The sequence below is a fragment of the Lytechinus variegatus genome, chromosome 1 (genome assembly GCF_018143015.1).
Source record: "Lytechinus variegatus isolate NC3 chromosome 1, Lvar_3.0, whole genome shotgun sequence".
Classification (NCBI taxonomy): domain Eukaryota; kingdom Metazoa; phylum Echinodermata; class Echinoidea; order Temnopleuroida; family Toxopneustidae; genus Lytechinus; species Lytechinus variegatus.
Genome location: NC_054740.1, coordinates 38169840 through 38183125, shown reverse-complemented (window position 1 = coordinate 38183125; position 13286 = coordinate 38169840). Strand labels below are relative to the sequence as shown.

At 36.7% G+C, this 13286-nt stretch overlaps 1 protein-coding gene across 2 annotated transcripts in view; it reads left to right on the top strand.

The window, feature by feature from the left end:
- Nucleotides 1-5038: 5038 nt before the first annotated feature.
- The window catches only part of LOC121413425 (ATP-binding cassette sub-family E member 1-like), a 29105-nt gene continuing 20857 nt past the window's right edge, over nucleotides 5039-13286 (top strand). Inside the window, exons 1-5 of one of the 2 annotated variants that reach the window (XM_041606249.1) lie at nucleotides 5039-5186; nucleotides 11143-11310; nucleotides 11841-11926; nucleotides 12172-12269; nucleotides 12968-13085. In XM_041606249.1, the coding sequence (XP_041462183.1) occupies nucleotides 11202-11310; nucleotides 11841-11926; nucleotides 12172-12269; nucleotides 12968-13085 (411 nt within the window). In that variant the 5' untranslated portion in view covers nucleotides 5039-5186; nucleotides 11143-11201. Of the gene's footprint in view, nucleotides 5222-11142; nucleotides 11311-11840; nucleotides 11927-12171; nucleotides 12270-12967; nucleotides 13086-13286 lie in introns of both variants that reach the window. The other variant, XM_041606242.1, reaches the window with a different exon arrangement.

The following is a 13286-nucleotide window of genomic DNA, read 5'->3' as shown; positions in this document are numbered from 1 at the left end:
CTTGCCAGTTAAAGTTAAAATTGTATACATTAGGGCATGAATTTGAGTAAGGTTAGGCCGAAGTAAATATATGAAGTTTTTTTCAATTGATCGCGCAACTTCTGGGCTGGTCGGCTCCGGGCGGGTAAAATCTTTATATCAGTTTCTGCCGTCACCTCCATAAAGTCAACTTCTCCCGCTTTTCAGCTCATTACTAAACAACCATAATTTGGGGGCAAACAGGTTCCTAATTTAAAAAGAGGAAGGGTATGAAATTCGTGTCGTATTAAATAAAAAGTACAATATTTTTTATCAAATTGTATTAAACTTCATGTCATTTCCCTGTATACATTCATCTCCTGTCCTGTTTTGCGCCCTCAGTTTGAAATTTTGAATGACACTTAAGTTTCTTTATATTCAAAATGAAGCGCTTCAGGATAAGTCAAAAAAATTAGGCATCTTTTTTATAAAGATAGATAGTTTCAATAAATCGCAGAAGTTTCAACTATTTTTGCGCACTATTTTCCTTGTAATGAAGTTCAATAATCTTAGAAAATCAATTGAATTAGAGCCGATTGGGTATTCATCTACATTTGATGAAACGTCCGCCCTTTGAAATTTCAGAGTTTCATTGCTCTGCGCGGGGAGGAATATCTTCCTCTACCAATCTTATCCTCTGTTTTGCGAGTTAAAAATATGCACTGTTGCTAAATTGTTTGTAATCAAATCTGATCTTTCCAAAGAAAGTATTCAATATATCTTTGAGAAAACCCTTTTCTCGGGACCCTTTTTATGGCAAGAAAAATTGATAAAACGCTTTAGCTTCCGCGCGGAGTTATTATCATTTTAATTTCCTCCATTGTACATGTATATACCTCTTTTGTGCATTCAAAATCATTTGAAAACAAGGTTCAAAATCGCAATATAGTCAACCAAATTGGAGGTACTAGAGACAAGAGAAACGGCTCCTTTTAATTTTAATTTATGAAACACTAAAAGCTTCGCGCTTCAGGGGGAAACTCCCCCTCCCTGCACCCACCCCCTAGGGAGCGCGCTTCGCGCGCTCTGTAAGTGTTGGCACGCTTTGCGTGCATTTACCGCCCCTCCAAAATTAAATCCTGGCTACGCGGTTGCTTTTTCCTTCTTTTTTTTCTCTCGGAAATAAAGCCATAATATCTCTTATCAATCAGATATCATCTAAAAAGGCTTGGCTCAACTCAATTACCGGGTAACTACAAAACACACAACTACTTCACTCGCAGAAGATAATCTCAGATGAAAACGTCCATTGTCACCAAAGTGCCCTTTTTGGCTTTGCCTCCCAAACAAAAATACGTTCATCTGCCCCTGATTTCTGATAATTGAAACTTTCAAAAGGTGTTTGAAATATCGTTTCAGTTCAGTAAAGGCCCTTATTAATCAGCTTCGTTTGATTTGTTCTGTCATAAGTTGATTCTTTTAGCTTGCGCATCAGAAAATTAGATACGAAGAGGTACGTCTGTGCAAGTGGGTGAGAAAAAGGATACACCGACGCGTTAAATGGCCAGATATAGGCCTATACCGCCCAAATTGCTCTGCTCCCATATTATTTCAAATCAGCCTTCAATAATTATAACTTCATGAATTTATAGAGTCATGAAATAATAATATTCAATAAAAAAGAATGGGAATGGATTGAGAAGTAAATGCTTATTCCCATACAATTAAGTATCAAAAAGTTGGTGTGAATTATTACAAAGAAAATCGAACAAGAATAATTGAACATTTTTTATTGAGATTAACCGGAGTGTGAAAGAGAGTAATAGTACAAGTATTTCATAACGGTTTGCTTAAAATATTTGGGGAATGAAACCTTTGGAACAAGTAGGCTTGTGTCGAAACAGAAAAATCAAAGAATAAGAACAAAGAAAGTTTGAGAAAAATCGGACAAATAATGAGAAAGTTATGAGCATTTGAATATTGCAATCTCTAATGCTATGGAGATCCTCCCATTGGCAACGCGACAAGGATGTGTGATGTCACACATGAACAACTTTCCCTTTGATGGACTATGAAATACCCTGAAAATGTGTCTTTTTGCTTTTTCGTATGGTGGTACAAACTCTTTATCCATGATGTATTCTTTAAAAATCTGTATTACATGCCCTCCTATAGAAAGAATACATGTTCTACTGATAGATGTAATAAAAGAGGCAATTTAAGTGAAATATATACTAAAGTAATGGGGAGAGTTGTTCAAGAGTGACATCACACATCTTTGTTGCATTGCCAATGTGAGGATCTCCATAGCATTAGTGATTGCAATATTCAAAAGCTCATAACTTTCTCATTACTTGTCCGATTTTTCTCAAACTTTCGTTGATCTGTTTCTTTGATTTTTCTGTTTTCACACAAGCTTTCTTGGTCCAAAGGATTCATTCTCCTTTAAAATAATTGGGATATAATGGTGACAAGTAATGTCTGATGCATTTTGTATATATATATATATATATATAATAATCAAAATAAATGAAGAATAGTCAAAGAATGCTCAAATATTTCACTTTAACTAGTTTCGTCTTTAATTCTTCAGAAAGTGAAATATTGATTAACAACAAATTCATGTGTGTGTATATGATATATACACACACATATATATATACATACATAAGAAATAACCAAGGGGACGCGGCTAAAAGGAAACAACCTTCTTGGATTTCAACCCCCGCCAACACGACGATCATCAATGTTTAGAGTAGAGGGCAAAAGCGGCGGAAGCGGGGGGGGGGGGGGCCCTAAAAAAAATTGATAACCTTTTTTTTTTCTTGTCAAATTTTTTACTTGTGTCCATCCCGAAATTTCTGGTGGACCCCCCCCCCCAAAAAAAAAAATGTTTTGGCTTCCGCGGCCAATGGTAGAGGTTACGGGACGGGATGAAAAACTCGAGGTGCTTTGTCTGAATGAGTCCACGAAGCAATATGGCACTGGTTGGACCCAGAGCATATGCCTCCATAGTTGGAGGAAGAGTGGAAGGAAAAGATAGACTCGGGGTCCGTACGAATATGTTTTGTAGGCCTTAAATGAATGTTTTATTTTTTTTCAAATCTGTTTTTGAATTGGTGGGGGTAGTAATGGGGTTTTCCATCACGGTCGGTCAGATATGAGGGCTAATTAAGGACATCATAATTTATTCGCAGTCTCCTTGTGTTTCTACACCAAGTCAGACATGGGTGAATTAAGAATTTTGTCCTGTTGCCGATGGAAGAGAGTCGGGTCATTGCAAGGATGAAGTTCATTTCTAAAGATATAACTTAATTCCATCTGTAGATGAGAGTTTATGTTTGAACCACAAGATGGCGCACGACTGTATCTTCTGACTCAAAACTGTGGGAGGTGGTGAGTTGAAGTGAGCTTGTGTGCAGAGGCGTCGATCCTGGGGGGGGGGGGGTGGCAGGGGGGCTATCGCCCCACCAATGAAAATATTGGGGGGCAAACATATTGTTTTGCCCTCCCCCCAATAATTCCGCTGATCAATGTGTAAAAATAAAATAAGATTGTAATGTTACACAGAAATCAGCAAGCGAGATTGAGATACCAACTCGTTCTTTATCTAAAATTGTGCTCAAAATGTCCGCTTTTTAGATTGGAATATAAAAAATTTCAGCTCGCGCTTCGCGCTCGCATCGTTTATGTAGCAAAAACGCAAAACTCATGATTAAATAGGTGAATAGAATGTCCCGTTTTCATTATTTTCTTAACCTCAACAGAACTCCCTGGATATATTTCTTGTTCTTTATCAAAAACGTCCATTAAACTGTCTTTTTTCAGATCGAAATATCAAATTTTTCAGCAAGCGCTTCGCGCTCACATCTATTGTTCTTTTAGATACCCATCTTAATCATTGGTACCAAAAATGCTTAGACTATCAAGCTTTCAGTTCAGAATATAAAGAATTTTCAGCTCGCTCTCGTCACTCGCATTATCTGTGTAGTGAGATACATGTATCTATCCTCATGAATTACTACAAACAGTCCTAAACAGGAACCTTTTTCCTGTTTTCATGTCAGTATACTAAAAAATTTCAGCTCGCGCTCGCATTAACTTATTGGTGAGATATCATAAGTCATATATATATATATATATATAAATACCTATGTGTCTGTGTGAGTCCCGTGTGTGAGTTTGTACTTTGGGTGTGATCGAGTGCCTTTGGAACTTTGATTCATGATTTTGCCCCCCCCCCCATCTGAAAAATGGATCGACGCCCAGGCCTGCTTGTGTGAGTGTCTGGGGAGAGAGATGGGGGGTGGAGCTATGGGGTAAGGTGAGTGTGTAGGGACATTTTTTAGGCTAATAATCTTCCTAATTAACCTTTACACTAATCTTTAATCATTTTCTTCTTGTACGATTTATATGTGCAAAAGAAATTATTTTCTATTCTATTCAGGTAAAAAAGTCATCTTTTACAAAGTCTGTTTTTTATTTATTTATAATAATGGTAATTATTGGTACATCAAAAAACATTCGTTGCAGCAAAAGGCTGAATTGCAAATGCTAGTACAATTTTTCTTCTCCTTAATTTCATGGAGCTAGGCGCTTATCATATTTCCTAAAATGAAAGCAAAGTTAATGGGAAAACAAATTTTCAAATAAAACTTCAAAGGATCGAAATTTGAGACGCCTTGATCAATTGATTGGAGGGAGCATGGCAGTCCAAACGGTTTATATTCATCAACTTGGTGTAAACGCATGGATGTAGCTACAGAGGGGGCAGGGGTGATCGGCACCTATGATTTTTTAAGTTATTTAAATTGAGGGACTGAGGAAAGGGGGAAGGGAAACTAAAGGGATCGAAGAGTATAAAAAGTAGAGCCTTGGGTCGTGTTACGGTAAGATAACCATATAATTCAATGGAGAAAATGTCGGCGTCCCATATAAGTCGTCTTGCCCTCTGCCGACCACCCCGCCCTACACCATCGAGGTAAGTTGTGTCCTGGTGCCGCCCCTGTGCATTCGGTCCCTCCTCTCAGAAGCTTCTCCAAAATTTTATTAAAGAGCGCCATCTCTCGATAATTTTCGGTCATTGAAATGTACACATGTGTGTCATGCTATGCCTAGTATGGTGTCATGTCACAGGAACTTCGAGCAGTCTGGAAGTAAATTATCTGCAAGACAACCATAAAAGAACGGCAATTCGTGCACCTTTTTTTTGCCAACTTCGGATAAGAGTAAGAGGAAGAAAAAAAATTTGGTCTTTTATACGGTAAGCTAAGAATAGAACGTAGAGTATGTTGTCTAGTGCATGATGCATCATTTGCGAGCGCGCGGTTTCTGTGAGCTGTGTGGATGTGGAATGAATGAATGAATGGGGTTAATCAATGACAATGGCAATGTTCACTGGCGGAGGTGTAGTCTGTAGTGTATAGATCTGTAGACAGTAGTGTAAGTGTTAATACTGTGTATTGGCATTATATGGTGCAACACCATGCACTATCTTTGTGTGTAGACATAAATCTAGTCCAGTTTTTAGCTAGTAATATTTTACCCGCATTAACTACTGAAGCTGCCTAGCTAGAGTAGAATTTATTTAGAAAGGGTTTTTTTTCATGAAAGTGTCTTTAGGATCATAAATAACGTTAGGCCTAGGCTGTGCCCTTTTTAATTTGCTGATATTTTTTTAGTTTCAAAAATTGTTTTGACATAGGGAGATTGCCTTTGGCTACGACGTAGATCATCTCTATCAATATTTGAAATAAAAAGTAGGCTCTAAAGTAGCTATGTGCGAATACGGGGCATCGCGAGCGCTGGTTTTGGTGGCACGGTTTTCGCGCGGGTTTTGCTGCGAGTGGCATCGCCTCTGTCTGGGAGGCTCATTGAAAATGGGGTTTAATGCGCATGCGCACATAGTAGGTGCAATCTCGTGCCTTTTAACAGACAGCTGAAGATGTGCTCTTTCTGTCCATATAAGTTTCAATGTGGAAACTCGCCTGTAAAGTGTGGATATCGGAGCTTGAAAGTTCATCAAATTTTTGGACGCGTAAATGTTCGAAATTTTTTTATGGTAAGTAAAACAAGAATCCGATTAGGTATACAATTTGACTGGAAATATATTTGAATTATCAAAAAATCCAAACTTACGCGATTCTGACGTTGCGCAGTCCAGATATAAGAGATGCCAGCTACCCTTGTCACAGCCGGTCTCTCGGCAGTTGAGCTGCCCGATGCGCCTGCGGTTGGCAGGGTGATGCTACCCTTGTCACAGCCGGTCTCTCGGCAGTCGAGCTGCCCGATGCGCCTGCGGTTGGCAGGGTGATGGGAGCGGTCGATAGTGAGTCGTTCATGCTGGATTGAACTAGATCGTAAATTGCTTACTTGATGATTATGTTGTGCCTTTTTTGGGAAATCTCTGTCATTATACCGTAGATAATTATTCTGATATTGATTTTAATACATACATTTGTCACAGAAAGATTTTATCATCCCAAGGTTATGTGACTCAAGTCAAAGAGTCAAGGTGGTTGTTTATCGTTTCATTTGGAAACTGGATTTGCTTTTGACAGTGGAATATCAATGTTGACTTTTCTAAAATTAAATTCATGGGTGGAAATCCCAGGGGGACACGTCCCCCTACCCAAAATAATAGGGGGACATGTAACAATAATACATTTTTTTTTCTTTCTTTTTTCGTCAAACTTTTTTGGGTTAAAATGAACAGTTTGGGGATAAACTTTTTTTTTAACTTGTCAGAGTTGCCAGCATCCATAGGCGGCGAAAGCTGGGGGAAGTGTACCCCCCCCCCCTTAATTTGAGGTGGGGGACGATCCCCCCACCTCAATTTTTTTTTTTGATAACCTTTTTTTTTTTTTTTTTTTTTTTTTTCAAATTTAGTTTTCTGCGTCCCCCTATAATTTTTGGTTGATAACCTTTGGTGTATTTTTTTGATTATCAAAATAATTTGGTGGTCCCCCTAAAATTGTTGGCTTTCGCCGCCGATGCCAGCGTCCCCCTACCTTTGGGGCCAATTTCCGCCCATGATTAAAATGCAAAAAATTTGTTGTTTAATTTTTCACTCTCAGAGGAAATATTTCACTTCCACATGGCTCTATTGTCTATTTTTTTTTCTATGTTATTCATTTTTTTTCTATTTTATTATAATTATTTTTTTTTTTCAAGAAGGGTGCAGGAGGGGGGGGGGTTGTGTTCATAAGTTGAAATGGGGATGGGATTTGTATAAGTTTTTGTGTCACTTTTGTTCTCTTGTTTTGAGTGTTGGAGCTTTGATGCCTGTTTTTGTTGCTGTTCAGAGCTTTATTTATGTGCAGTGATTTCACGCTAGAATATGAACTTATTTTTCATTAAAAAAGGAGTGCTCGAACATGGCCTTTGTTGTAATCATACATATCTAAGAAATGCATATATTAAAGCTTAATTTTTATGTTTCCTTCTTGATACTTGAATTACATGCAATGCTACATCTTTACACCCTCAGACTCTGCTGCTCATCCTTCCTAAAAAAAATTGGAATCGAATGCCCACGGTCTCCAAAATGAAAGCTACATTATCCATCTATAAACAAATTGTTGAAACAATAAAATACATAAATAATTTGTGAAACAATCAAATACATCAGAAAAGCACACTTGTATTTTTATACCATACAAAGTACATGTACAAAAGGAATGATATTTTTCATTTGTAAAAAAAAAAAGACCCCATACATACATGTACACAATACTAAAGTTGAAAAAGAGCTAATTGTAATTTATATCAGAAAAACAAAGAAATACATTAGAAATTACAAAAACAATACTTTAAACAAATTCATTTAGGAAATTATCTACATGATGCTGTGTTGATGCCAACTATATTATATACAAATTATCTCTCATTATCACCTTCATTTGGCAAAAAAGAGGCGAGTAATTGTAATTTGCATAATTAATTAGAATTAATTAAAATAAATCATTTTACACATAATAAGAAGAAAAATTACCAAGTGAAATGATTACACATCAATTGAGTTTTCTTTCACCTTTCCATTGATACCTAAATTACTTCAAAGGGCTCAAAAACAAAGAAGTTAGAGCCCGTTGAAGACTTGGGTTCAAAATGGTCACAAAATGGTCACAAAAATCGGTTATGCACTCCATTGACTTTACATTAAGACAATGACCACAAATTTGGATCAGTATGCGCGACTTAAACTGGAATAACTTTATAATTTCTTGATGAAAATTTGAGTTTTTGGTATCATTTGAAAGGTCTTTTTAAGGGCTTTCAAATGATACCAAATTCATTGAGATTTGAGGATTTTCATTTTTTTTGTCACATACCTATCTAAAGGACTAAATTAAGTTTAGATGACTCAGAGTCTAATTGTAAAAAAACCTAACCCAAAATCTAGGTTATCCTCTTGGCTTGCAGCTGCACGTAGCAGAGTCCCTGTGTATAGCTTGTAAACTTTTGGAATCCATTTTACGCAATGAGATCCTTGATCATATGAATTCAAATGGATTTTTTAGTGATAGGCAGTATGGGTTTTTGCCTGGTCGTTCTACTATGCTGCAGTTGCTTAATGTTGTTGATGAGTGGTCTAAAGCTCTTGAAGAAAGGGGTACAATTGATGTAATTCATTTAGATTTTATGAAGGCCTTTGACAAGGTACCTCACCGTCGACTGCTTGAAAAGGTCCGTAGTTTTGGTATAAATGAACATGTGGTTAGTTGGATCGAGGCATTCCTTGTTGGAAGGAGACAGAGGGTGTGTGTGAATGGCGAGTTCTCAAGTTGGGGTCATGTAGAAAGCGGAATTCCGCAAGGGAGTGTCCTTGGCCCTGTGTTATTTTTGTTATACATCAATGATCTTCCAGACGTTGTTACTGAAAGTAATGTTTATCTTTTTGCTGATGATACCAAGCTATTCAAGTTTATAAGAGATCAGAATGATTGCAATTCACTCCAGAGAGATCTTGACCATCTGAAATGCTGGTCAGAAAAATGGCTGCTGAAATTCAACCCCAAGAAATGTAGTGTACTCTCTATTGGTAACACGCAAGACCAGCAGGAAGCTTTTCCATACACTTTAATGAATGATGCGCTTGAACATGTCACCACCGAAAGGGACTTGGGTGTTGTAATTGATGATAAACTCAGCTTTGAAGAACACATGCAATCAAAAATAAACAAGGCCAACAGGCTTATGGGCTTGATCAGACGAACTTTTGTTTATCTTGACAAAAATAACTTTGCTCTGTTATATAAGTCGCTTGTCCGACCACAAGTTGAGTATGCCCATGCTGTGTGGAACCCTATACTGAAGAAACATATACATGCATTAGAGAACGTACAAAGAAGGGCAACAAAATTAGTCCCTGAATTAAGGAAGCTTTCCTATCCACAACAACTTAAACGGTTAAAAATCCCAACTCTGGCGTATCGAAGAGTTAGGGGTGATATGATTGAAACATATAAACACTTTAATTGTAATGATCAATATACAAAACTTAATCTAGAAGAAAAATATAGTGAACATACCAGGGGTCACAGTAAAAAATTGTTCATACCAAGGACAAAGACCCAAAAATATAGGAATTCTTTTTATGTTAGAATACGTAAGACATGGAACAGCCTAAGTAATGATGTTGTCACTGCCCCAAGTGTGCACAGTTTTGAAGCTGCCCTGGATAGATGCTGGAAAAATGAGCCAATAAAATATGACTATGAAAGCCCTGTTCCCGGAAGTGAGCCAGCCATCTTGAGGAGGAGAAACCTAGAACTGAATACAGAGGCATAACATGCCTACATTCAGAAACTTCCCTAGGTATCCCTAGGTATGAGCCTCAATTTGTTGTAATTGTATGACTGGATGGGTTGTTTTCTCTGGACAAGGTGGCATTTTCAGTAACATTTTGGTCAATTTTTCATTAATCAATTGAATGTAATGTTAGCCAATTACAAAGCAGAAATGTTAATTTTTTTTTATATAGAATGCATAAATTTTGAGAAAATCCAGAGCAAGAAGTTTGAGATTTTATTTGCTGAAAAATCAAAACATCAGATCCCTTTCATTGAATAAGACTACTGCAGAGTTGCAGAATGAATAAAGAGCTGGGAACAAAATGTCAGGGTATTGCAGTCTTCACTTTTCATTAATATTTTCAATTTCATGATTTACGAATATCATCTTTTTTTTATTTGTTCTGGAAACAGCAAAAGGAAAACTGGGTGAAGGCCCAACTTACAAGATACTTTGGTGTACATGTACATGATAAGTAGATCCTTAGTGTAGTAGGTTTCACTCGATGTTTCGACAAGTGTGTTCTTGTCGTCCTCAGGAGACAAGAACACACTTGTCGAAACGTCGAGTTTGGGTGGTCCTTTTCAGGACCAACATTTGTCCAAGAAAGATACATGGTGTACCGTGAAACCTACTACACTATTCTTCTTTGCCATGGAAACCTTCAGAAGTTATATACTAGATCCTTGATTGGGATTGAAAGTCATGTAGGATGGAAGATTCAGAACATTGTGAGGGGCAGGGGCTGAATGAAAGGGATCAGATGACAGTAAAATATTCTGCTTTGAAAATATGCCATCTTTTTTTGTTTGCCTTGTGTGGTCATCAGATTGCAATTCAAGATCACCATACATAGGCTCTGTAGTTTTACATTTTATACTCCTGGGAGTATTGAGGATATTTGTTTTGAATGATTTTATGAGCTGTCTTTATCACGTGTAAACTGCATGACTGGATGGGCCTTGCTTGTATTTGGTTGACTTTTCCTTATTCCTGGCAGTGCAGCCAGGTACTGTAGTTATTGCAGTATTCAATCATTTTTTGTGTGTAATTTTTACATTGATAGAATGACATGTTGAAGGTTTGATTCTATTCTTTTGTGGAATATGTGTAGCAAACAGCTGATTTCAAACTGATTGATACAAATGTGTTGTGTGTATATTAAAATAACATTCTACAGAATAAAAGTAAAGCAAAGTACAATAGAAATAAATTGAACAATAAATAGACAAAACTGATGGTCTCCTAAGTCTAGATTTACCAATATAATGGTTGATACACGACTTAATTCTTGAATTAAATTAGCAAGCATTGATTGGTATTCTGTAAAGAAAAAAAGGCAAAAAGCCAAATCGATACAAAGAGGATCTATATCATCTCTCTTTCCAGGTTCCACGACCAGTGGGCTGTTCTCTCTCTGACTAAAGTATATAGTCAGTCATATCAAGATGGCCTCCTCAGAGAAACTCACAAGGATTGCCATCGTCAACAGTGACAAATGCAAGCCCAAGAAATGCAGACAGGAATGCAAGAAATCATGTCCAGTTGTCAGAATGGGTAAGAAAAAAGAGGTCTATTTCTTTTAAATTACTCTCTTTCTAGGGAGTGTAGCTGCATTTGTATGTAAAAGGTTAACCAAAACAGCTAATTTATCTTTAAAGGAGATTTCACTTTTCAGACAAAATCAGGAAGTCGTATGTTTTTCAACATATATTTCTGGCTTGAGCGTATAAAATTACGTGTTTTTTTAATGATTTATCATTTTCATTTCATCTTCAATCCTAAATAGGTCTCTTGCTACCATGGATGTGATAAGTCCAGAGTCGGGACTGATTTGATTTGAAAAGAATTGGGTGTAAGGATTATTACTGTAATTTCTTTGTTGACCTAAAGGGCCATCAAGAAAGTTCCAGTCAACACTTTGGTATATATACAAGATTATCAATTTCTGTGATGTTATGGAATCAGAAAAGAATTCATGAAAGTTCTGCCATTGTTTGCTTGGTTCAACTCGCATGTATTTGTTTATAGTGTCTGTGTAAATACTGTATGCATTGTATAATTTTCTCTCTCTTTTTTTTTGATAGGTAAACTATGTATCGAAGTAGTCCCAACCAGCAAGATAGCAGCAATATCAGAACAACTTTGTATTGGATGTGGTATTTGTGTCAAGGTAAGTACTATGGTTATTGATCTGAATTATATGATCATTGTCATAAACTCTGATCACAGTTTTGAAAATAGCAGTTAGGTGGATGCTTCATTATACTTTATATGGAATAAACTGCTAGAAAATTTATTTAGGCAAATTATTTTATGAAAATGACAATTTTTTTAGTTATATCCATACGATTTCATAACCCTTCTATTGAAAAGATGGAAATAATTCAATTGATTTTATTTGTATTTTTTTTACAGAAATGTCCTTTTGAGGCCATTCATATCATCAATTTGCCAAGTAATCTTGAAAAGGATACCACGCACAGATATAATGCAAATTCATTTAAGCTACACAGGTAAGTCTATGGGAATAACTGATCTTATTTGATTAGGGTGGTGACCCCATAATTGTGTGTCCTTTCATTTGCATCTCTGAGGCTTGTCATCAATTTACAAGATAGTGGGAAGACATTCATCGCAGGAAAGCAATGGTTGAAGGCTTTATATTATTTGGATAAAGTTTTGGTCTCGGAAAGGTGAAAATGATAAATTTTTCTTTATCTGGATGTATAATGAACTCCTCATGTAAAGGTGAATGAATTTTGGAGGGCAGTATAATAAGTCTGCATGCATTGCTCTTATATTCTCTAGATAACCACCCTTTTTTTCATGTCCATCCTCGTTCTTACCTTTAGTGTTTCGTACAAATATATCTAAGCTTACTGGAGGCCACTCCTTTCATTTATCATTGAATGTAGTGAGTTCCATTATTGGTAAAAACTGAAACTAAAAGAAATTAAGAGGAATAAGTTCCTCCTGACCTTCCCCATCATCCCAGTCCACTGAAAAGGTTCAATAACAATGACTTGGGTGAAGGGGGGGGGGGGGGGGTTACATAAAATGATATTCTTGATTATGTAATTGATTTGCATCTTTCATGTAAAAGGACCCAGAACTTAACAAATTTCTATGGAATCCCCATAAAACTGAAATTGTCAAACCCTCACTAATACTGATTGTTGAATTGTTATATTATTTTTTCATGGATGTCCAGATTACCCACCCCAAGACCAGGTGAAGTTCTAGGTCTAGTAGGGACTAATGGAATTGGCAAGTCAACAGCACTGAAGATACTTGCAGGAAAACTCAAACCAAATCTAGGAAAGTTTGATGTAAGTGTTAAAATCAACCTTGCACTTACTGAACCAGATAATGCCTGAACAAAGTAACTAGGAATATTAAAAGGAATTCATCAGTCAACTTTTTGATGATGATGATGATGACAATGATGATAATGATGGTGATGATGATAGCGACGATGATGACAATGATGATGATGACACTGATGATGATGGTGATGGTGATTGTGACGA